General features: G+C 38.8%; 1 protein-coding gene across 1 annotated transcript; it reads left to right on the top strand.

Moving 5' to 3' along the window:
* The first annotated feature begins 527 nt into the window (after positions 1-527).
* Positions 528-22,670, top strand: LOC110738568 (serine carboxypeptidase-like 15). The gene is made up of 7 exons (XM_021918966.1): positions 528-581; positions 2,637-2,739; positions 8,312-8,349; positions 10,393-10,509; positions 21,625-21,699; positions 21,915-21,989; positions 22,527-22,670. The coding sequence occupies exons 1-7, from the start codon at positions 528-530 to the stop codon at positions 22,668-22,670; spliced, it is 606 nt and encodes a 201-aa protein (XP_021774658.1).
* Positions 22,671-23,225: the final 555 nt, after the last annotated feature.

The following is a 23,225-nucleotide window of genomic DNA, read 5'->3' as shown; positions in this document are numbered from 1 at the left end:
ATAATAATAATAATAATAAAACATTAATATGTTTTAAAAAAACATTAATATTGATTAAAATAAAAGTAGAATATTGAAATAATTAAAATAAGTTCAGATTCCCTCAAAAAAAAAAGTTCAGATCAGAAAAAATAAGTTTAGATCAGATCAGAAAAGATAAGTTCAGATCAGATCAGATCAGAAAAAATAAGTTCAGTTCAGATCAGATCAGAAAAAATAAGTTCAGATCAGATCAGAAAATATAAGTTCAGATCAGATCGTATAAGATAAGATAAGATAAGATGAGATAAGATCAGACCAGACCAGATCAGCTAAAATCAGGTGAACTAAACAGGGCCTAACATTGTAAAACAAGCATACGAGTTTTTGAAAAAGGTTAGCTCATTTTAATTATTAGCGAATTGGAGTGCTTGTACTAAGGCTAGGGCATACTTGGATTGAGATTAAGTAATGTATTATAAAGGTAATAAAAGCCAAATTACAAAAAATAAAAAAAATAAAAAATAAAATAAAAAAAAATAATTGAAATGAATTTAAGGAAGGATGAGATAGTACGTGATGGTGTGGCACTATGGAGAAAGGTGAAGAAAAATGAACTATTGCTCTCATTCTGGGGTAATACATAGTTATGGGGATGTAAATCTATTATCTTCATTATGAGATTAATTACTGTTCATTTCTCTAGCTCTTTTCCTCACGTCACAAACATTTTGTTATTTCATTTGTAAACATTTTATATCCTATAACATTACTTATAATTACTGATATTTTTCCCTGGTTTAACTTTATCTTATTACTCTTTAAATCATTACCCTCAATCCAAGCATGGTCTAAGAGGTTAGATTTGATGTATTACGGAGTATTTCTCTGGTTTGACTATTCCTGAACTTTATTTTCTCTGTCCTTTTTTCATTTTTCCAAATAATTTTCAATTTCGTTTTAACGTTTTTCTTCCATATATACTAATGATTATTTTCAGTGTTCCAAGAATTTTTTTTATTTTTTTATTTACTAGTAAAATCTATTTATCATTTCCAATTAATTTAAAACAAAGTTGAGTACTCTGTATTATCATTAGTCTAATCTAACCTTTTGTCTAGTGAGCAAGTATTGTGTACGTGAGTTGTCTTGGTTTATAGTAAGAAGAACATTAAATATTCGACATTTTATATACTTCCTCCGTTACGAATTACTCGCAACAAAGTAGGGAATTGAAGACTCTTAGACAAAATATTGAAAGCATGATTAATGAAAAATAAGGGCATACATTTAAGTGTTAATCCAACCAAAAAAAAATTTAAATAAAAAATCACAATTTAGCCACTTGAATTCACGAACCACCACCACCGAACCACCACCACCTAACCACCACCACCTAGCACCACCAGTCCACCACCTAGTACCACGAAACTACCCAACACCATCACCTAACACCACGAAACCACCCAACACCATCACCTAACACCACGAAACCACCAACACCATCACCTAGCACCACAAAATCACACAACACCACCACCTACCAACGCAAACCCACTAACCACCCAGCACCACCAAACCCAGTACAATCCACCACCACAAACAACCCCAAAACCCACGACCCACAAATCCAGAACCACAACCCCGAAATCCACCACCCACAACCCCGAAACCCACGAACCAGAACCAGCACCCACAACCCGAAACCCACCACCCACAACCTCAAAACCCACCACCCACAACCCCGAAACTCACAACCCACGAACCCACAACCCCAAAATCCACAACCCTGAACTTGAACCCAAACCCAGAACCCCAAAATCTAAAACGCACAACTTTCTATCATTAATTAAAGCTTTAATTGGTCAAATTTAACCATGAAAACTCTAGATCTAGAGTTTTCATGAATAAATTTGACCATAAAATCTTCAAAAATGTGCTTCATTGGCAATGACAAAACAACAAGAAGAGGAAGAGAGAGAAAACGGAGGCGGCAACAACAAAAGGGACAGCGGCAAACTTCCGGCGACGGTGATGTCTCCATAGATTGTTGTGGTAGAATCGAGGGGAGATGAACAAAGAGAGAAATTTCTGGGTTGATGAACATAGAATGGAGATTGGTGGTGGTGAGAATGAATTTAGATGGAAGGGGAATGATTTTGGTGGAAATAATTAAGTTAATCAATGTTAGGGTTTAAGTTAATAAGTTAAAATAAGTAGTTTAATTAGGGTGTTTAAAATAAAGTAAGGGTAATTTTGTAAAATCACACATAAAAAAATTGCTATAAAAGGAAAAAAAAGTTTGTTGCGAGTAATATGTAACTGCCAGTTTTAGTAATTGTTGCGAGTAATTCGTAACGGAGGGAGTACATTTTTATCTTGACTTTTATTTTGAAATTTGGATACAAGTTTTTGGATATTTTATATAATCCATAAGTTTTTGACAATTTTAAACAAGTTATTATTGTACATATATGTACGATCTCCGATTTTTTTTTAGTTGCAACTATAGAATGTTTTATATCTCTTAAATAATACCCCAAAGTTACAACTAAAAAAAAAATCAGAGGTAGTATAATTTTTGGGTGGATTGATTCGCGAAGAAACAAACACATCCAATGCTTGTGTTTTGTTAATCGAAAGCATGGTTCTTACAGTGGCTTATCGAGCATCCTGAATTTGCAAGAAATCCTATTTACATCACTGGTGCTTCGTATTCAGGAAAAATCATTCCACCTCTAACGTTAGAGATTATTAAAGGTACTTTTGATTTTATTAACTTACATATACTCTTTTTGTTTTTTTTAACAACTTTCTTTCCGTGTGTTGCATAGATTAAATATAATTTTTTGATTAAAATAGTTGTCAAAATTTTTAATTCAAAAAAGTGTTATTATAAACTCATTAATTAATTTTGAAAGAAGTATTGTATTTAGGTAGTCTTAGACAGTGGCGGATCCAGGATTTTCGAACTTATGAGTCACGATCAATAATTGATCACTTGTTTCAATCCAAAAATTATATAAAAAAAAATATATATTTCACCAAAATGATTTCAATCCAAAAATAGGATATAAAAATACATACTATAAAACTATTACATTAAACTAACTTTATGATTTTTTACTTAAAAACAAGAATTATTAAAAAAAAAAAGTTAGATAACTTAAGAGACCGGTTATTAAATATAACAGGTCTCTTTAATGAAATAATGAAAGCAGCACAAAAAATTATTCTAATTCAATGGCTGACAAAAAGAGACATGTTATATAGATAACAGGTCTCTAATGACGTGGTGGCAATAGCAGCAACAAAGAGACCACCTATCTGATATTTTAATAGGCGGTCTCTTTGATATTTAAAAAACTGACAGTGGGCTAATCTCAATTAGAAGCAACAAAGAGACCGCCTATCTGTACTAGGCAATCTCTTAGTTTTTTTTTTTTTTTTTTTTTTGGTGCTGGTGAGTCACGTGACTCACTGTGCACTTTAATAGATCCGCCCCTGGTCTTAGAACTTAAGAAGAATTCTTCAAAAAAAAAAAACTTAGGAAGTAAAAATTGAGAAAAAACAAATGATAAGGTCAAAAATAATTTTGGCGAAAATTTTTTTCATAAAAAGTTGACATGTGTCTCTTAATGATGTCAGCATGTTTTGTTTTATTAATAGTTAATAGATAGATTAATATAGATGTTGGAGTTTAATTTGACTTTTTCATTATTCACATAATTTTTGAATTGAAGTTGTCATAAGCTGACCCGATCTGAGAAACCGACAAGTACTATAAATAACTTGAACCTGACTTGCACCAAAACAATGTGGTAAAACTAGGGCTTGTTCTCTTACGTTGAAATTCAGTTCAGTTCAGTTCAGTTCAGCTCATCTCCTAATTTCCTTCTCTTATAAAATATTCAGTTCAGTTCAGCTTAGCTCAGCTCAGTTCAGCTTAGCTCAGCTCAGTTCAGTTCAGTTCAGTTCAGTTCCGTCCAGCTCAGTCCAGTTCAGTTTAGTTCAGTTCATTTCAGTTCAGTTCAGTTCAATTCAGTTCAGTTCAACTGAGTTCAGTCAATGAGAACAGGCCCTAGTAAACTATAACTTGACCTAAATTGACTTGATATTTACCAAAAAAAAAAAAAAAAAAAATGGTTTTGACCAAGTACTCTATCTATGACCCAAACTCAAACTTGCACCCAATTTGATATCAACTGACAATTGATTTAACCCGACAAACCAATGGACAATGGTCTAAACCCAAACTAGCACCCGACCCAATTAGTTACCAAAATCAATTATACACATCCCAACATAATTTGTTATTTACCTGACCTAAAGAGTACCATTATTGACAAAACTTGAAAATTAATATGGAACCAGATGTAACGTCACTCAAACTTAGGTCCTGTTCTATTCACCTTAAAAAAAATATTAAGTAAAAATAATTTCAGTTCAGTAAAAATAAGTTCAGTTCAGTAAAATTAATTTCAGTTCAATAAAAATAATTTCAGTTCAGTAAAAATAAGTTCAGTTTAGTAAAATTCAGTTTTCTTAAAGAAGAATTATAATAGAAAATCAGTAAAAATAATTTCAGCTCAGTAAAATTAATTTAAGTTCAGTAAAAATAATTTAAATTCAGCAAAAATAATTTCAGTTCAGTAAAAATAATTTCAGTTCAGCAAAATTAAGGTGAAGAGAACAGGGCCTTACTCCTCTCATATTTGATAACTCGACCTACAGAGTACCATTATTGACAAATCTTGAAAATTAATACGGAACCTGATGTCTCCATCTATTTTTGTACCCAATTTGATTCAAGGTCAAACATAAATTAATCTTGATTTATTTTTATTACAATAATAAAAATGTAAAAATGTTTTAATTATTATATATTTTATTCATATCATATACCTCTTGTTCGCAATTAAATAGGTTCAAAAGCATATTTAATTACTACTTCCATTTCTTATTATGTGCAACAAAGAGGTATTATTTATGAGACATAAAAGATTCTTTTGTTGCATATAATAAGAAATTGAGGTAGTATATATTTATCACTCTTGATTGAAGATTAAGGACTAATTTGTTAAGTTAAACTTGACTAAACCCTTGATCATTATCTAACCCAATAATTAGGTTATTTTAGATTTTAACACCACATAAAAACCCGAAAATGGTTTTTAACACCTCCAAAAAAAAAATTGATTTTAACACCACACAAACTAACAAAAAATGGCTATTACCACCACTTTACGGATTCCTAAACGGAATCAGTTAAGTACCACGTGTCGCTTTCTTATTGGCCAAAAAAATAAAAAAAAAATTAAAAAGACCTAAAACTACCGAGCCACCCCAGCCCCGCCACCGCACCACCACCGCCTAACCACCGACCCACCCCTGCCCTCCCAAAAACCACCACCAGCGACGCCTTCGCTCACCCAACCCAGCTGAAGCCTCCCCCTCCCATTCCTGCAACCGCTTCGCCCCCAAAAACCACCCAACCCAAAACCCTCCTTCCCTAATACGGTCACGATTCCGGCCAGAAATGGTCGCAATCGGCCGGTTAAGGCAACTCAGCCCCAAAACCGGCCGATTTCGGCCATTTGTGGTCGGAATCGCGACCGTATTAAGGAAGGAGGGTTTTGGGTTAGGTGGTTTTTGGGGGCGAAGCGGTTGCGGGAAAGGGAGGGGGAGGCTTTAGCTGGGTTGGGGGTGCGAAGGCGTCACGGCCGGTGGTGGTTTCGGGGAGGGCGGGGGTAGGTCGGTGGTTGGCGGTGGTGGGGCTGGGGTGGCTGGGGTAGTTTTAGGGTTTTTTATTTATTTTAAACAACTAAAATGGTGACACGTGTCACTGAGGACCCCACTTAACGGAATTTTTGGACGGAATCCGTTAAGTGGTGGTAATACCCATTTTTTGTTAGTTTTATTGTATGGTGTTAAAATCAATTTTTTTTTTTTGGAGGTGTTAAAAACCATTTTCGGGTTTTTATGTGGTGTTAAAATCTAAAATTTCCCAATAATTATTGAACCCAATTATTGAGACCAGTTAATCAACAATAGTCCCGTTTGAAAAAGATGTGAGTTTGGGTGTCACTAAAATTGTTTATAGACCACGGACCATATTTGTGAGTTTGAGCTCCAAAATTCATATACTTATGTCTGGCCTAACTCAATTTCTTATAGCCTCTACCCAAACCCGAATTTATGGGTCATAAACCTACATCGAACCCGAATCAATAGGACTTGAATTAGACACAATTTGAACTTGATCGAACCCAACTTGCTAGAGTAAATGACCTGAACACCTAACCCTCGTTCCAACTTTGACTGAAAGCCTAAGTTGGCCCGACTTGAACCTAACCTGAATACTAAAAATAAATAATCTAGTTGTGACTTGAATCTTTTACTAACTAGCTAGCCCTATATATATACATGTGATGTGAGCATTAATTTATTATCCAAGTAATATACCTGCTATCTTTTATTGTTCTATATTGTAACTTTAGCTATAGAAACCAAGAAAAAGTAATATAAAGACCATACAATGTGACTGCTTTGTTTTAAAAATGGGAAATAGAAGGTATGTACGTGTTTTATAATATAATTAGGCCTCATAAAGTGGGGTTGTAGTTGATAAAAAATGAACAAAAAGTTGCTATATATAAATGGAAAAAAGGAAAATTATTAAGTTGAACATAGGATAAAAGATCGATGAAAACGAAAAGTGGGTAGAACTTAGAAATCAAAGGACATAATTTATATAATAACTGTTCCTCCAAAAAACAAAGTGAGATCATTCATTAGTTTTAGAATGGTGAAATTATGTAGGTTGCATGTTGAAAATTTGGTGTTTAATGCTTAGCTTAAACAATTTTTTTATTGAAAATATTGGTTTTAATAATCTCAAATTTGTCAAATTTTATTTTATTTTTATTTTTTTTAATAGTCCTAACTTGTAGGAATGTTTACTTTATTCAATCTCATACTAGTCAATAGAAGTCGATGATTATCAGGTTACTTGACACGTGTCAAGCTGTGATTGGTCCAAATTTTACAAAAAAAAATTGAAAATAAATTTTAAAAAGAAAACCCCTGGCCCTCCTCCTTTAACCCAATCGCTGCCCCTCTCCCTTCCCTCTTAATCACCATCCTCTCTTCCCCAAAACCCCTTCCCATTCCTTCTAACCCCCAAGAAATTCCCTCCCCTACACCCGAAAACCCTCAATTGCCCCTCCCCCCACCCTCGAAAATCATATTAACAACTAGGGTTTTCGAGGGTGGGGAAGGGGCAATTGGGGGTTTTCGTGGGTAAGGGAGGGATTTCAAGGGATTTTCGAGGGGTTAGGTTGGGGGAGGACCAGAGAAGGAGGAGGATGGGTTGTGGGGGAAGGAATGCGGTACGGGTGGGTCATCACCACTGGGCAACGACGCAAGGAAAGGGGTAACCAGCATAGGGGAATATGTGTGGTCTAGGGCACCGATGCAAAGGAAGGGAAGTAGCCGACAGGTGGCTTAAGGGAGAGGGTGATGAGTAATTGGATATAATTTTTGATTTTTTTAAAAAAAAAATTGTAACTAATATACGACGACCGGCTTTTAAAATTAAAAAAACCCTCAACATTTATCGTCATTGGGACGGAAAAAAAAATGGGACCCCAAAGTTGGATCATTTCAAAATTATCCAAAATTGGAATTATTTCAAAAAAATTGGGCAAAGTTAGGATTATTGAATCCAATTTTTCCTTTTTTAATTTAATTACCGTAAGGCTTTAATGAATTTAATTGTTTCAATTTTTTCTATTGTTAATATATACTTAGTAATTTTGGTACTCATGGTCCCTTTACCTTATTCAAATAATATTTATTAAAAGTAATTTCAGTTCGTCAACGTTGTATATCACCAACCAATCAAGTCCTAATTTCCGGCGTTAAGTTCATTAATAAAAAATAGTAATTTAAAGAGAAAAAAAAATATAGAAAAACTATCAAATTAAGTAATTTAAATACAACAAAATTAAGTTATTTTAATAAATATTTGTTGTAATCAATAACCATTAGTAATTTAAAGAACAAATACAATAGAGAATTCAGTAAATTAAGTTTAGCAAAAAAAAAAAAAAAAACATTGTTCAACATAATTAAGTAAGGTGAAAGGAACAACTATACTAAATAATGTTTTTAATATTTGATAGATTGTGTCCCCTTTCAGTTGCTCGTACTGAATCATGTACAGTTTTTATTTAAATTATGTATTTTTTTTATGGGAAATTATGTAATATGATTATAGGTTTTTGTATTGATATCAATTTATTTAATATATGAGTTTCTTGTTCTATAGGAAATGAAGCAGGATCTGGTGCAAGAATGAATCTTCAGGTTTGTTATTACTTCGTATAATTTTTGGAATTTTTTTATTATTACCACCAACTATATTCATGTTTTAGTAATTACATACCACCCACAAATTTTTTATTTTATTTTACTACCAACTGTTTACTTAATTAAAATTTACACTTTTTTATTTTGCCCAAAGTCTTTTTCATAACGTCAGGCCCGTTTATGAGATTTCAGTGGCCTGGGGCAAAAACATAAATCAGGGCCCTAATTCACATATACTATATAAAATTTAAAAAAAATTGGGTATGCAAAAATATTTTATTACGATCAATAATCTTAAAAAACATCATATTCCTTAAAACATTGAAATTATATTTCCGTAACTCTCGTTGAAGTAATTACACCAGCCGAACCATTCAAACCAAGTATATATCCAACCAAACCATTAGATTTTCTTAATACAAAGAAAAATATAATTTAATACAAAGAAGAGATCTTGATGAATAAATTCGTGTATGCACCGTTCCAAAAAAAAAAAAAAGTAGGGTATGCAAAGAGAATTATATATAATTAGATAAATCCCGTTGAAAATTTAAGAGTAAAATGACCGTTGATTATAGTTTTCATCTACATCAATTGAATCGCAACAGAGAAGGAATTTAACTAAATGAAAATTGTAATGAGATACATTTTGAAAAATAAAATTACCAAAAATGGGGATACAATTAAAATTAATGATTTTTTTTTTGTTAATCAAATTCTCTTGGGAAAGTGAATAATTTGGGCAAAAAATTAGGGAAGAAATACGTTTACCAAAAATCCCATATGATATTTTGGAATTCTAAACTACTATTGTAGTGTTGTACAGTATACACTTCTTGCCTTTTTTTTTTTTTGTTAAATGTATATCTACGTAATATTATTTAGTATGAAGTATATTTATTTGGGGGCTTGTATTGTATTGAAACTAGGCTTTTTAACAAGGGGCCCAGGACAGCCGCCCCAGCTGCCCTCCCCTTTCTACGGCCCTGCATAACGTTGCATTAGGCCCCACTCCTTTCTTTTCCAACTTATTTTTCCATCTTCTCAGGATTTACCATTCTTTATTCATTAATCTATCACAAATTTGGGCAAATACCTAAAAGCGAAAAAGTGAAAACTAAGGGCTCGTTTGGCATTGCTATGCTTTTTTGTTTTTTGGTTTTTTGTTTATTAAAAGTATATGATACATGTTACATAATGAATAAAAAATTATTTAAACTTATTAAAATCATAATAATTTTGAAAACTGACAACAGAAAAGTGAAAACACACTTTTTTCTTGTTTTCTGTTTTTGGTTTTTAGTTTTTTAAAAAAAAAAAACAAGAAACAGAAAACCAAAAATGGTGCCAAACAAGACCTTAAACTTAGGGTTTGAAAATACATTCTCCTTAATTGTTTCAATACTCAAATGCATGCAATCCAAGGAAAAAGTTAAAAGGTATGTATTATTGTTTAAGGTTTTGAAATCAAATAGTAGTTATAATGTTGGGCGACTTTTTGTTGTAATTTGCAAAAATAAACATTGATGGTTGTAACCCGTAAAATAGGTACTTTTATCGATTGTATTTTGAATTTTTTTTTATATAAAAATGACATTTGACAAACATCTCAAGTTTATCAATGCTACAAACCCAGTCTTCCTCTAACTTTTAACATACCCATTACATACTAATTAATAATTAATCATTATAAGTTTTTTCTTTTATCAATATGGGACATTTACATATATTATTTCAAAAGGCTATTAGGAAGAAATTAAGGGCCTGTTCATATTTACTTATGTTCAGTTCAGTTCAGCTCCAATCAGTTCAGTTCAGTTCAGTTCAGCTTCAATCAGTTCAGTTCAGTTCAGTTCATTTCAGCTCTTAATTTCCCTCTCTCATAAAATATTCATTTCAGCTTAGTTCAGTTCAGTTCAGCTCCAATCAGTTCAGTTCAGTAAATATGAACAGGCCCTAAGTAGTGCATTAGGCAATTTTGAATTTCTCAGTTGTATGTAAATTTGTAATGATATCTCCTTTCATAACATTTGAATCCAGGGATATATTATTGGTAATCCATATCTTATTGGTAATCCTTTGACGGATAATTTCCCATCAAAGCATGCAATCGAATACGCTCACCGTATATCTTTACTGTCAGATGAGCTTTTTGAGGTTAGTATTCCTAATTAGAGCTTAATTATGAGCATATCTGTGTCACTAATTGAAACAAATTTTTAGGTTGCCATTTGTACAATGCAATGATTTATTTATTTTTTTGAATAAAAATAAATTTACTTACAAATAACTACTCTAATTAGTAATTACGTGCTTTATTTTGACTAAATTTGATGATTTATTCAAGAAGGGTATGGTAGGTCTTGCATTGCTAGTTATATTATCCGTCTTGTTCATACTTCTCTCTATATATATATATATATATATTACTTTTTTTACAATTTTAGTTTTTAACAATTAAATATAATTGTGATTAAAAAAAATAGATTGACAAGCGTGAAATAAAAAATGTTGTAAGTAAAAGAATGGAGAAATTACAAGGCAAGCTTTACAGGAATTTGTCGAGTACTACTCCATACTTGCTCTAGTGTAGTAAGGATTATTTAATCACAATTAAACTTTGTAAAATTTAGGCCTAGTAACACTAATGTTGCCATCTACCCTTGTTCACAAATCAAATTGGATTACTTAAGAATTTCAAATTATTGTTTTCTCTATTTAAAAAAATATATTACATTAAAAATCTCTTTTATTGAGGCATTATTAATGTAATTCTCTTTTAATATTGTTGTGTTCTTTGTATTATTTAATCATTTCACTAATGCATCATTTATATTACAACTGTTAGTCGGCCAAATTAAGTTGCCTTGGCGATTATCGGCCAATTGCTGCTGAAGGTAATATACAATGCAAAGAGAATCTTGAAGCTATATCAAATGTGAGTATAATTTTGTTTTGCTTTTTGACACTGAATGCGAGTACGTTTAAATTACCTTAAACAAAATGCACATAAAAATGATACTTTCTCCATTTTTTTAAATGTATCACTTGGTGGTTTGGGCATAGAATTTAAGGGAAATAATGGAGTATGTCAAAAGTAACCATTTTAAAAAAAAAAAAAAAAAAAAGGTAGGCCAGTAGGGTAATAATTGTTGTATCAGTCTTTAAAAAAAGAAAAATAATGGTATACAAAAAAAAAATGGTGCAATTAAAAAAAGAAGAAATAAAAAAAAGAAAAATGTGTTTTACACTAGATATAGATTGGATATGCTGATTAGCTCTAATTAGCTACTATATGTACTTAAGATATAGTCTGTAAACGTTTTTTAAACGCTTAAAGATGAAGTAGATTATTGAATGAAGCCTAAAAATCATTTGGAATAGTTTAATAGGTTAACCCGGCCCAATTCGATTCAAATTAAAGTGTGGATCGAATACATATTGTTTCGGTTGAAAACAATGGGACCTTGCCGAAGGTCCACTAAAATGGAGAAGACTGGATTCGATCCAAGCTGTGTTGGGCCGAAGGTTTCCTGCACAGTGAACACACGTAAACTAGCCTCGGGGGTGTTTCCGAGGAAGGCCCCTCCGATGCTAAAGTCAGTACAATGTGTAAAAAGGAAGACACTATGCAAGAGAGTTTGTAGCTTGAGGCTTTTGTGGAGTATTTCTCAATGCAAGAATGAGCATATGAGTTGGAATAATCCGTGTATGAGATAATGTATGTGATGATGCATGTGTTGTTGTGTCTCGTATGTGATGTTATGAGATGTCTTATGTAAGAATATGACTCTCTCCTTGAATGTGTTAATATGAGGGCTTTTATACCTCATCATATTTGGAGAGGTTGGGCTTTAGCCCAATTGGCTTACTTTGTGGGCTGACTTTTGACTTTTGAGCAATTGGAGAGTTGAACCTTGACCTTGGGCTTTTAATTGGATCATTTAGTGCTCAGGCCCAATTTTGACTAAATTGGACCCAAACAACTTGCCCCCCAGACCCGATTCGGAAGAATGACGGGTCGGGTTTGATTTAACTCAGAAAAGGAGGGAAGTAAATGATTTAATTGATCCAAAAATTTGAATTTAAACCGTAATTAATGAGATAACAACGGTTAATGATTTGCGGAAGTTGGACGGATAATGGGCGGTTTAATCACAAGACATGTGTTTAATGGTTACTTAGTGGGTACTTAAGAGAAATTAAAGCACAGACTCTTCGTATCCCGTACCTGGAGATATAAACAGAGGCGCGTCATTCTCCTCACTGATTCACCAACACAAACCCAGAATTCTTCGAGAGAGAATCCAAGAATCCGTATCAAAACTTCGCAAATTCCCCCGAGCATTGAGCTTAGAAGCTGAGACTTGCCACTACGAACTCGTAAATCGGCAACTTTCGCTTCAGATTAGGTAAATTCCTTTGATTTCAGTTTATTTTTCTTCGAATTCGAACTCCTTCCCCTCTTCTTTCGACTTTTCTCTTCGAAATAGTCCATGGCAAGAGGAGTTAGAGGTAGAGCCCGTGCTCCAAGAAGAGCAAGGCCGATTCCCGATCCTAGGAATAGGATTGGGACCTGGAATGGTCGAAGGCCGGAGTCTGACCCTGCTGATGGGATTAGGGCGACTCCCCTTTCCTCGGCTCCTCCTCAAAGAACGGATGAGCCGAGTGCTTCTGGACGGGACGATGAAATTCCCGCTGTCCTTTGGGATATCCTCCCTGGGTTTTCAGAGTGGGAGAATGCCGAAGTCGCTTCGGCCATGATAAAGAACCGCCCCTACTCATGGTGGGTAGAGAACGCCGATCAATATCGATTTGCCGAGCAAATTGAGTTGCACTACGGCATTTTTGAAGCTGATGGATATTGGTGCCGAATGCCCTCAGCATCCGATAGAATCCATCGTCCACCCCCGGGGTATGTGGGGGTGTACACGAGACAGCTTCAGTATGGGCTGAGGTTCCCTTTGGACGTTTTCGTCCGAGACTTGCTGATCCATTACAACATTTCCCTATGTCAGCTAACCCCCACCAGCATCCGAAGGGTGATGACATACTTATGGGTCTGCAAGTTCTTCAGATACGTGCCGAACCTGCACTGCTTCAGAAAGCTCCATCGGCTAGTGCCAAATATTCAGAGTGGGCACGGAAGCCATGGTTCTGGGTGGTATCGGATTGAGTCCCGGCCCCAATATTTGACCATGTGGCCAAATGACTCTTCAGACAAGGACTGGAGAGGTCAATGGATTTGGGTTAGGGCACCCATAGATCCGGGCCACCCTTGTGTCTTCAGCGCTCCCCGGTACTTAGCTGAGCCTGATCCCGAAATGGGAAGTCTAGGTCCCCCCGCAGATAACGGGGCGGATCCGAACCTGGATCAGCAACATATCTTCGGCAAGCTGCCGAACCCGGGGGGAGTGGTCGAATGCAGCATATCCCGGAGACTTGGCTCCCCGATACGCATTACGTTTTCCAAGAGAATATGCTAGCAGCTGTTGGCCTCAGCCGAAAGTTTAAGGATGGTAAGCTTCTTCGGCTGGGGCCGAGGCTTTTTAACTACCTCTTTTTCTTCTCTCGCTTTGCTTTTTTATGCTGTGCCAACATATCTGAGCTAAACTTTTTCCCTTTCCTTTTTTCAGAGCGAGACGAGACCAACGTTGGTATTAACTACGCTCGTCTTGGTGTTAACCGAGAGCGAGTTGTAACTGAACGGGCCCCGTCTATCACTGAGCCGAGGCATAGGGAAGTTCATCTGGACTCTTCCCACTTCCAAATTGAGGCTGTCGCTCTGTATCAGAGGCAGAAGCCTTGGTGGAAGAAGAGAGACCCTTGGTTTCAGCTGCTGAACGAAGAAGCTGAAGCTGCCCGCACAGCCGAAGAGGTTGCACGGGTACTTGAGGCTTGTGAAGGAGGAGAAGGGTCCTCCAGAGCTGCTGAAGCCGAAGCTGCAGCTAGAGCAGCTGAAGAAGACGAGGCTTTGCTGAAGACCTCGGTGAGCTTTCAGACAACTTTTTTCTTTTCTTCTTCTTCTTTTTTTTTTTTTTTTTTTTTTTTTACTCACACTCTTCTTCCCCCCTGTCTGTTACAGTCTGAAGAGAGTAACAGACACAGAGAAGGCAAAGCTCCTGTTCGTCCCGAAGATCAAATACAAGAGTCTTCAGACTCAGATATGGACGAGCAGCCTCTTCTGAAAAGGCGCCGAAGGATGGCCATCATCGGCCCTCATGACTTTCAGCAGAGGCCGATGACCATCGGCGTCGCAATAAGGGAACCTGAGGAAGGCAATGGATCGCCGAGGGTTCCCCAGCCAACACCCCAATCTCCTCAAAAGACCCCTCCGCCACCTCCTGAGATGGAGGTGGATCAGAGGACTCCCGAACCTAAGGGAGGGGTCCAAGAAGAAATCAAGGAGAGTGCTGCTGAGCACGGAAATAAAGATGCCGTGATGTCAAGTGCTGAAGGCTTCACGGCAGATATCGCAAGAGAGGTTGAGGCTTTCGTCCTCACCCCTGAAGAAGAGGAGGTCATAGTACTTGACTCCTCTGAGAAGGACGATGCTGAGACAACCAAAGCTAATCAAGCTCCATCGTCGTCCTTCCCTTCTTTCCAGACTCTGCATTCTGGAGAAATGGGTTTCTCGGCCCCCCGAATTCCAATCCCAGATCACATCTGGGACCTCATATGGGGTCAAAACCGAGAAGGAGCTGCAGCCTACTTCGGCAATTTTGCTGGCATGTCCGAAGTAGACAGGGCAAGGATCTGGTCGCTGAAGGCCACTGCTGGGATGGGCGAATCCAGTAGATCAGTTCCTGACCCAGCCAGGTCTAACCAACTGCTGATGATGCAGGTAATTTTCCTTCATTTCCTCCGAAATTCAGCTCTATTTTTTTTCTTATTACTTATTTTTTTTTGTCTTCCTGTTTTCAGTTCGTGCACAATCAGACTCTCACTGTAGAGCTGATTGATACCCTACAAGATAGGGTAGACGCTGCTGTGCACGAAAGGAAGGTGGCTGAAGAGGAAGTTAAGCTTGCTAAGCTGAAGCAAGCAGCAGCTGAAGAGAAGCAGCAGGAGGTTGAGGAGTACGGTAAAAAAGCTGCCGAAGCTCTGAAAACCTTCTGCGATGCTATGGAGATGGAGGTTTTTCCCCCACTGATGGAAGGGGAAAAATTCCTCCAGGAGCATATGGGAGTGGACGTCTCCAAATTCAAGGCTGCTATTGAGAGCCGAATTCAAGAAGGAACTGCTGCACAAGCTGAAGTGCAGCAGCGTCTAGAGGCTCTTGAAGCCAGCCGAATGGCTGCTGAAGAGTTGCTCTTGGCCAAAGACGTCCAACTCTCAGAGGCTGCTGCTGCTGCTGAAGCTCAAAGAGCTAAATTCCAAGAGGCTGAGGATCAACTGCTGATCCAGAAAGTTGAAGTGGCCCAAGCTCAGACAAAGGCTTTCCAAATTCAGCAAGAGCTGAATGAGCTGAAGGGGTCCTCCTCCAAAGTCGCTGAACAGCTGAAGAAATCCAAGGAAGACTTGGAGGAGACCCAGAAGAAGCTGGCTGATGCTGAGGCTTTACTCAAAGTCCGTGTTTACACCCAAGAGGAATATGAGATGGGTTTCAGAAACGGATTCCGAGTATGCCGAAGACTCTGCCTTCATGCTGAGCCGAAGCTGGACTGGTCTAAATGTGCTGAGTGGGTCCAGAATCCCGAAGACCCTCACATGAAGTATGCAACTCCAGCTGAAGCTGAAATTCTTAAGGCTGAGGAAGCCGAAGAGGAAGCTGAAAGACTGGAGTTGGAAGCTGAGCAGAGGGAAAGGGAGGCTCGGCAAAATGCAAAGCCCGCCTCTTCTGCTGCTGGGGCTGAGGCCACCATGGGACTCAACGCTGATCAGTCTGATCCTCCGGCTGAAGCATAGGAACTCGGGCAGTCGTCTTCAGAATCTTGCGGTTCATCATGTGCTTAACTTTAGACTTGCCGCTTTCTGAGTTTTTTGCCTTGTTTTTTGCTTCAGCTTGCCTTGTCGTACAGCAGTTTTATTTTTTTGCTTATGTACGTATTTCGGCAGCTGTTATTTTCCGCTTGTGGGCGGCTGCCGATACTGAATTATTGAACTTGTAGCTCAAAAATTTTTTCTTCAGTTGCTTTATTTTTGAATGCTTTACTGTTTCTTTTCTTCAACTCTGCCGAACATAGCTGCACTGCGTGCTTCTTGCCCCCACAGAAATTGAAGTATGACTTTAGTTGAATAAGCAATTTCTGAACTTCTTCAAAATAGATATCCGAAACACAGGGCCAACTTAAGGCAATGCTTCTGGGATACAAGTCTTACTGAAGATTGACTGTCTGAAAGTTGGATATCCGAAACACAGGGCCAACTGAAGGCAATGCTTCTGGGATACAAGTCTTACTGAAGATTGTCTGAAAGTTGGATATCCGAAACACAGGGCCAACTGAAGGCAATGCTTGGGATATTAGCTTTCTGGGACTAACCTCTTTAGAACAAGTCTTACTGAAATTTGACTTCAGCTGAAAGACCAGCGTTCTTAAAGAAGACGTATATCCGAAACACAGGGCCAACTTAAGGCAATGTTTCGGATAATGGCTCTCTGGGATACAAGGCTCAGTTAAGGCAATATCCCAGGATTGTCCATGGACTCATGTCTTTGGAGAACAGGTCTTACTGATGTTTGATTTCAGCTGAAAGACCAGTGTTCTTTAAAAAGACTGAGTTTTGTAAGCCATCTGAAACCCAGTTACCCGAAGGCGAAGGTTTCAGACGAGGCTGATTTAAAAAGGCTGTTATCCTTGATTTTTTGTCTATCTTTGAAAAATGGATACCCGAAACACAGGGCCAACTTAAGGCAATGTTTCGGATAATGGCTCTCTGGGATACAAGGCTCAGTTAAGGCAATATCCCAGAATTGTCCATGGACTCATGTCTTTGGAGAACAAGTCTTACTGAAGTTTGACTTCAGCTGAAAGACCAGTGTTCTTTAAAAAGACTGAGTTTTGTAAGCCATCTGAAACCCAGTTACCCGAAGGCGAAGGTTTCAGACGAGGCTGATTTAAAAATTTTCAACTGTTGCTGTTATCCTTGATTTTCTGGCTATCTTTGAAAAATGGATACCCGAAACACAGGGCCAACTTAAGGCAATGTTTCGGATAATGGCTCTCTGGGATACAAGGCTCAGTTAAGGCAATATCCCAGAATTGTCCATGGACTCATGTCTTTGGAGAACAAGTCTTACTGAAGTTTGACTTCAGCTGAAAGACCGGTGTTCTTTAAAAAGACAGGTTTTGTCAGCAATCTGAAACCCAGTTACCCGAAGGCGAAGGCTTCAGACGAGGCTGAATAAAAAACCCTCAAAGAGTAGATAGAACAAAGAAAATTTTGAAAGGAAAAACAGTTGTAAATTTTATATAAATGGCGGCTCCAAGGCCTGTCATTAGTTCAAAATGTACTTACAAAGATTGTTCTGCCCCGAAGGGTTTACACATGGTATTTTTTCAGTACATCAGCATTCCAGTGATTCTTCAACTCAGTTCCATCCAACTGCCGAAGTCGGTATGTCCCTGGCTGAAGCTCATCATAAATTTCATAAGGTCCCTCCCATGTAGCTGAGAGCTTCCCATGGATTCGGCCTTTCTGAACTGCAGCAGCATTCCGAAGGACAAGATCCCCAATTTTGAGAGGCCTTGCATGGACCCTTCAGTTATGGGAGATGAGGTCTGAACTTATCCCGGGCATATCAGCTGCCGAGAAAGCAAACACATCTCTGTTATCCCGCAGGAGCTGAATAAGTTCACAACGGGTGTTAGGATCAAGGTCCATCCCGATTGTTACACATTTCTCAGCATCTCCTTCGGCTAACTCAACTGTTTCAGTCTGTTGGTCCATGTCCATTGCCGATGGACTGGACTCTTCAGAATCTGGTCTGCTGCCAATGTCAGCAGGTGTCCCAGTCTTTGTGTTCTTCGGCTGGCTCTCTGAGTCTTTCGGCTCAGATGAAGAGTCAACCTTTTCCCTTTCGGGACCTTTTTCCCTGGGCACTGATCCTTGGGCCGAAGCACTTAGGCCTTTCGGCTTTTTTGTGCTTGGCTCTCTTTCTTTTTCTTTCTCCTCCTCATCCTTGTCGTCATCTGGGCGACTACTGGATGGCTTGAGGTAGTTGCACCTTCGGGCGTCCTTTTGGTTGCCCTGTATCCTTTCGGGGAAGCCGGCGTCTGAGACATAAATCATCAGCTGATGATAAGTTGAGACGACCCCTTGGATCTCGTGAATTATGGGTCTCCCCAAAATCACGTTGTACACTGAAGGAGCGTCGATGACCAAAAACTCAATCATGACGTTCCGGGCTGCCTCATCGCAACCGATGGTGACAGGAAGTGTCACCTTCCCATCTGGATAAGTTGAAGCCCCATTGAACCCGGATACCGGATAGGGTACCGGCGTAAGGTGCTTGGGCTTCAGCTTAATTTGGTTGTAGGCCTTTCGGAACAGAATGTTTGCTCCGCTGCCGCCGTCAACAAGGACCTTACTGACGTCGTGGTTGGCCACCGTGGCGATGATCACCAACGGATCCTCGTGAGGGAACGTAATCCCCCGGCAGTCGGCGGCTGTGAACGTCATGTTCGGCACCGGCGACTGGGGAGATTGAATGTCAGCGTTGTTCACCTGGTGAGTCAAAGCTCTAAGGTGACGCTTGTGCTCCCTCCGAGAGTATATTCCTCCCGAGATAACATTGATCGGAGGGAATTTCCCCTCCGGTTTTTTACTGTTTTTCCGGGGGAAATCAAGGTCCTGCCGAGGGTCCTTTGCTAACCTTTCGGATTCTTTTTTCTCGCGGTGATCCGCGATGTATTTTTTCAAGTATCCCTTCCGGACCATGTCTTCTATCTGGTCCTTCAGCTGGATACACTCTTCAGTGTTGTGGCCCGAAGACTCGTGGAACTCACACCACTGATTTTTATTTTTTCGCTGATACCACTCTGGGAGTGGTCTCGGCTTTCGGTAACTCTGCTCCTCCTTCGTCACACTGTAAATTTTGGCGCGTGGAAGAGAGAGCGGAGTGTAGGACTCGTATCTGCCTGTGTATGAGGCAAACCTGTCCTTCTTTAGGTCGCTGGCCGAAGATGGCTCCGAGGCCTTTGATTTTCCCTTTGCCTTATGGCCTTGGCCTTCAGACAAGGGTATTTGCCTCTGTTTCCCTCCCCCGGATTGAGGTTGGGTTTTTGCTTTATTCCATTCTTCGGCTCGGATGAACTTATCCGAAGCACTAAGAGCTTCCTCCAAGGTCTGCGGGGTATGCATGACCATGAAGTCTAGGAATTTTCCTGGCTGAAGGCCATTCTGCATTGCAAAAACAGCTAGCCCCTGGTCCAGCTGAGAGACGCTTGATGACTCGTTACTGAAACGGGTCAGGTAGTCTCGGAGGCTTTCGGTTTCCCCCTGTTGCAGACCCATGAGCTCTGCGGTAGTCTTTTCTCGGCGGTTTGCCGTGGAAAACTTGCTCCTGAACTTGGAGGACAGATCATCCCAACCTGTTATGGAGCCTTGCCTTACTCCCTTGGAGATCCACGCTTGCGCGACCCCCTTGAGAGTGGTTGGGAAATATTTGCACCAAGTTGCCTCGGATCTGGGGCAAAGATGCATATGAGCCTCATACGAGGCCACGTGGTCCTTCGGATCCGTGGTCCCGTCATATGTGATATGCGACGGTATTTTAACCGTGGGTACGCGCTCTTCTAGTATCCATTGCTCGAATGGTGAACTAGCGGGAAGCATAATGGCCTTGCCCTTGTTCCTGGCCGAAGGGACCGCGCTCCGCCCTCTCAGAGAGGTAGGAGTGGTTTTCGTCCCTGGCTGGGAAGTCTGGGCCTCGGCTGCAGGGAACGTGAGGCGACTACGCACGCTCGGTTCCTGGCCGCCGAGTCGGTCAAGGACGCTTCTGCGAGCAGTCTCAGGTTCCCGGCGAGTAGATTCTGGCCGAGAAGCTGAGCTGCTGCTCTTATGCGCTGCTGGTCTTGAGGATGAGGATCCTTTAAATAATTGAGAGTTCTTCTTCCTCTGTTTTTCATTTTTCCAAGAATCCTCCTCCCACTCTTCCAGTTCCCGGAAGGAAGGAAGCTTCCCACCGTCATGGTCTAACTTCCTCCGCTGATGCCGGGTATGCGGAGGAGTTCGATCACGAGGCGGTGGCATATTCTGTGCCCTCATTGCCTCCATGAGTACTGCCAGCGCTCTTGCCACCTCTTCCGAACTGGGCCCCGTCAAAGGGGTCTCCGGCCGAGTGTGGGCATGAGGCCGTGCAGCCGATGGTTGGCTTCGGGACACTGAATATGTCCTATGATCAGACTGACCCCTGCTAGACCGAGAGTGGTCCGGCCTATATTGAGAGTCATGCATTATAGGAGATAGGGAATCCTCCTTGTGTGATCCTCCCCCCGAGCCGGCACCCTTGGGAGAGTTCCGGTCCGGCGAGGGCGATGGTGTAGGGGTTTTAGGCTTTTCGCCCGCTCCTTGACGGAGGCTTTTGCTCTTGCGGTTCTTAGCCATGGCTGCTAAGACAATTGCAAGATGATCTTGGTTAGGAATTTGGCTTAAAGATTTTTGAAAGTCTTCCCCACAGACGGCGCCAAATTGTTTCGGTTGAAAACAATGGGACCTTGCCGAAGGTCCACTAAAATGGAGAAGACTGGATTCGATCCAAGCTGTGTTGGGCCGAAGGTTTCCTGCACAGTGAACACACGTAAACTAGCCTCGGGGGTGTTTCCGAGGAAGGCCCCTCCGATGCTAAAGTCAGTACAATGTGTAAAAAGGAAGACACTATGCAAGAGAGTTTGTAGCTTGAGGCTTTTGTGGAGTATTTCTCAATGCAAGAATGAGCATATGAGTTGGAATAATCCGTGTATGAGATAATGTATGTGATGATGCATGTGTTGTTGTGTCTCGTATGTGATGTTATGAGATGTCTTATGTAAGAATATGACTCTCTCCTTGAATGTGTTAATATGAGGGCTTTTATACCTCATCATATTTGGAGAGGTTGGGCTTTAGCCCAATTGGCTTACTTTGTGGGCTGACTTTTGACTTTTGAGCAATTGGAGAGTTGAACCTTGACCTTGGGCTTTTAATTGGATCATTTAGTGCTCAGGCCCAATTTTGACTAAATTGGACCCAAACACATATAGTTCGTTCCACACGTACATGTGTGATAAACTTAATTATACGGGGCTATCTCATGTACTAATATAAATGGTTTGCTATTTGCCTATGCAGTGCATTGATTCAGTAGAAGAATCATTTATCCTGGAATCCAAATGCAATGTATCAACACCCGATAAGTGGTGTCGGGTATTGCTTAACTCCCCTCTTTTGTTCACAATTTTTTGGAGTTGAAAGGGTTATAATTTAAGTACTTCATTTTTTTTTCTTTTTTTTTTTTTTTTTTTTTTTGGTAAGACAATTTTGTTCAAAATGGAAAAGTTACTGGAGACGGAAAGAGTAGACTTTGTGTGATCTATAACAAATTTTGAATTTGTAGGTGTGTGTGTTTTTTTATGGTGCAGGTATACTATCGTAATTACATGTCTCAATCATGGGCAAATGACATTAATGTCCAAGCAGCTTTTCATGTTCGGGAGGTATGTAGTGGATTCATAAATGGATATTTTGTGAGAAACTACCTTTTAAAGCATTTTTTTTTTGCGAGAAACTATCTTATAAACCAACAACTTTATTAATCATTTAGTTTTTATAAGGTAGTTTTTTACAACATTTAGTTTTTATAAGGTAGTTTTTTACAACTTTTTTTTTGCGAGAAATTATCTTATAAAAAAACCAACAACTTTATTAAATTGTAAAGCCCACAATAATGAAAAAGTTTTTGATTTATTTACGAAAATACCCCCATGAAAAACAAATTTCGTTTCTCACTATGAGAAAAGGGAATTTTCCTTTTTTTTTTCTAAAGGAGACCTGTACAAAGTATTATATATCTAACTAAGATTTTGTTATTAGTGTTTAACATTTTATGAAAACTATGTTTATTTGCTATTGATATTTTTATAGGTGAAAAAGTAGATTTAGGGCCTAATGATGAAGATTAGTTCTTTCTATTATTAGCTAGATGTTGTTATCGTGTTGCCTGTTTTGCAATCTAATATTGACATTGTATTTAGGGAACGATTAACGAATGGTTTCGCTGCCGCGGTCGTCGCAGCGATGATAAGTTGAAGTACAATATTGATGTTGATGCTGATAGTGCCATCAATTATTATCAATATCTTACCACCAAGCCTCTCAGGGCACTAATCTTCAGGTAATATATACTTTGTATATATTCTCTATTTGTAGATTGTACTTTACCCATGAAACTAGTAGTTCAATATCTAACCATAAAGTTGGGGTTAACGAGAATCGAACCTCTACTGGTCGGATGCCTTATTTGCAAGGCCAAAAATTATCTAAGTAATATAATGTATGTGCTAGTAATAACAATTACTTCTTTCGTTTTTTAATCCTTGCAACACTTCTCCAAAATGAAAATGTCATAATACTTGCAACACACTATAAATGGAAGTTATTTTAGGGAAAAACTATAATATTTCTCTTACTTAAAGCACATGGTCTACTAAATTACACTCTTAATAACCACTCACCCCATGTGAACCCCACATACCTTAAATACCGTGAAAATGTGTGTGTTGCAAATATTGAAAAATGGAGGAAGTACTTCATATCATTATCTTATACGTGGTATACATACACTACCTTCATCTCACAAAAATAGTTATATAATCTTTCACTAGAACTTCCTTTGTCCCTTAAGTATGGCTCCACTTTTCTTTTTGTGGTGTCCTCTTTTATTTTGCTCTGTA

Source organism: Chenopodium quinoa, unplaced genomic scaffold, assembly GCF_001683475.1.
Source record: "Chenopodium quinoa cultivar QQ74 unplaced genomic scaffold, ASM168347v1, whole genome shotgun sequence".
Lineage (NCBI taxonomy): Eukaryota > Viridiplantae > Streptophyta > Magnoliopsida > Caryophyllales > Amaranthaceae > Chenopodium > Chenopodium quinoa.
Note: the sequence above shows the minus strand (reverse complement) of the source record. Positions and strands in the feature narration are given on the sequence as shown.

Bases quoted from the DNA above. Each gene is read 5' to 3' on its own strand.
- LOC110738568 (XM_021918966.1), top strand. From the start codon at position 528: ATGAATTTAAGGAAGGATGAGATAGTACGTGATGGTGTGGCACTATGG. The intron at 21,700-21,914 runs GTATTGCTTAAC...TTTATGGTGCAG, and splicing joins CACCCGATAAGTGGTGTCGG to GTATACTATCGTAATTACAT. The intron at 21,990-22,526 runs GTATGTAGTGGA...CATTGTATTTAG, and splicing joins CAGCTTTTCATGTTCGGGAG to GGAACGATTAACGAATGGTT.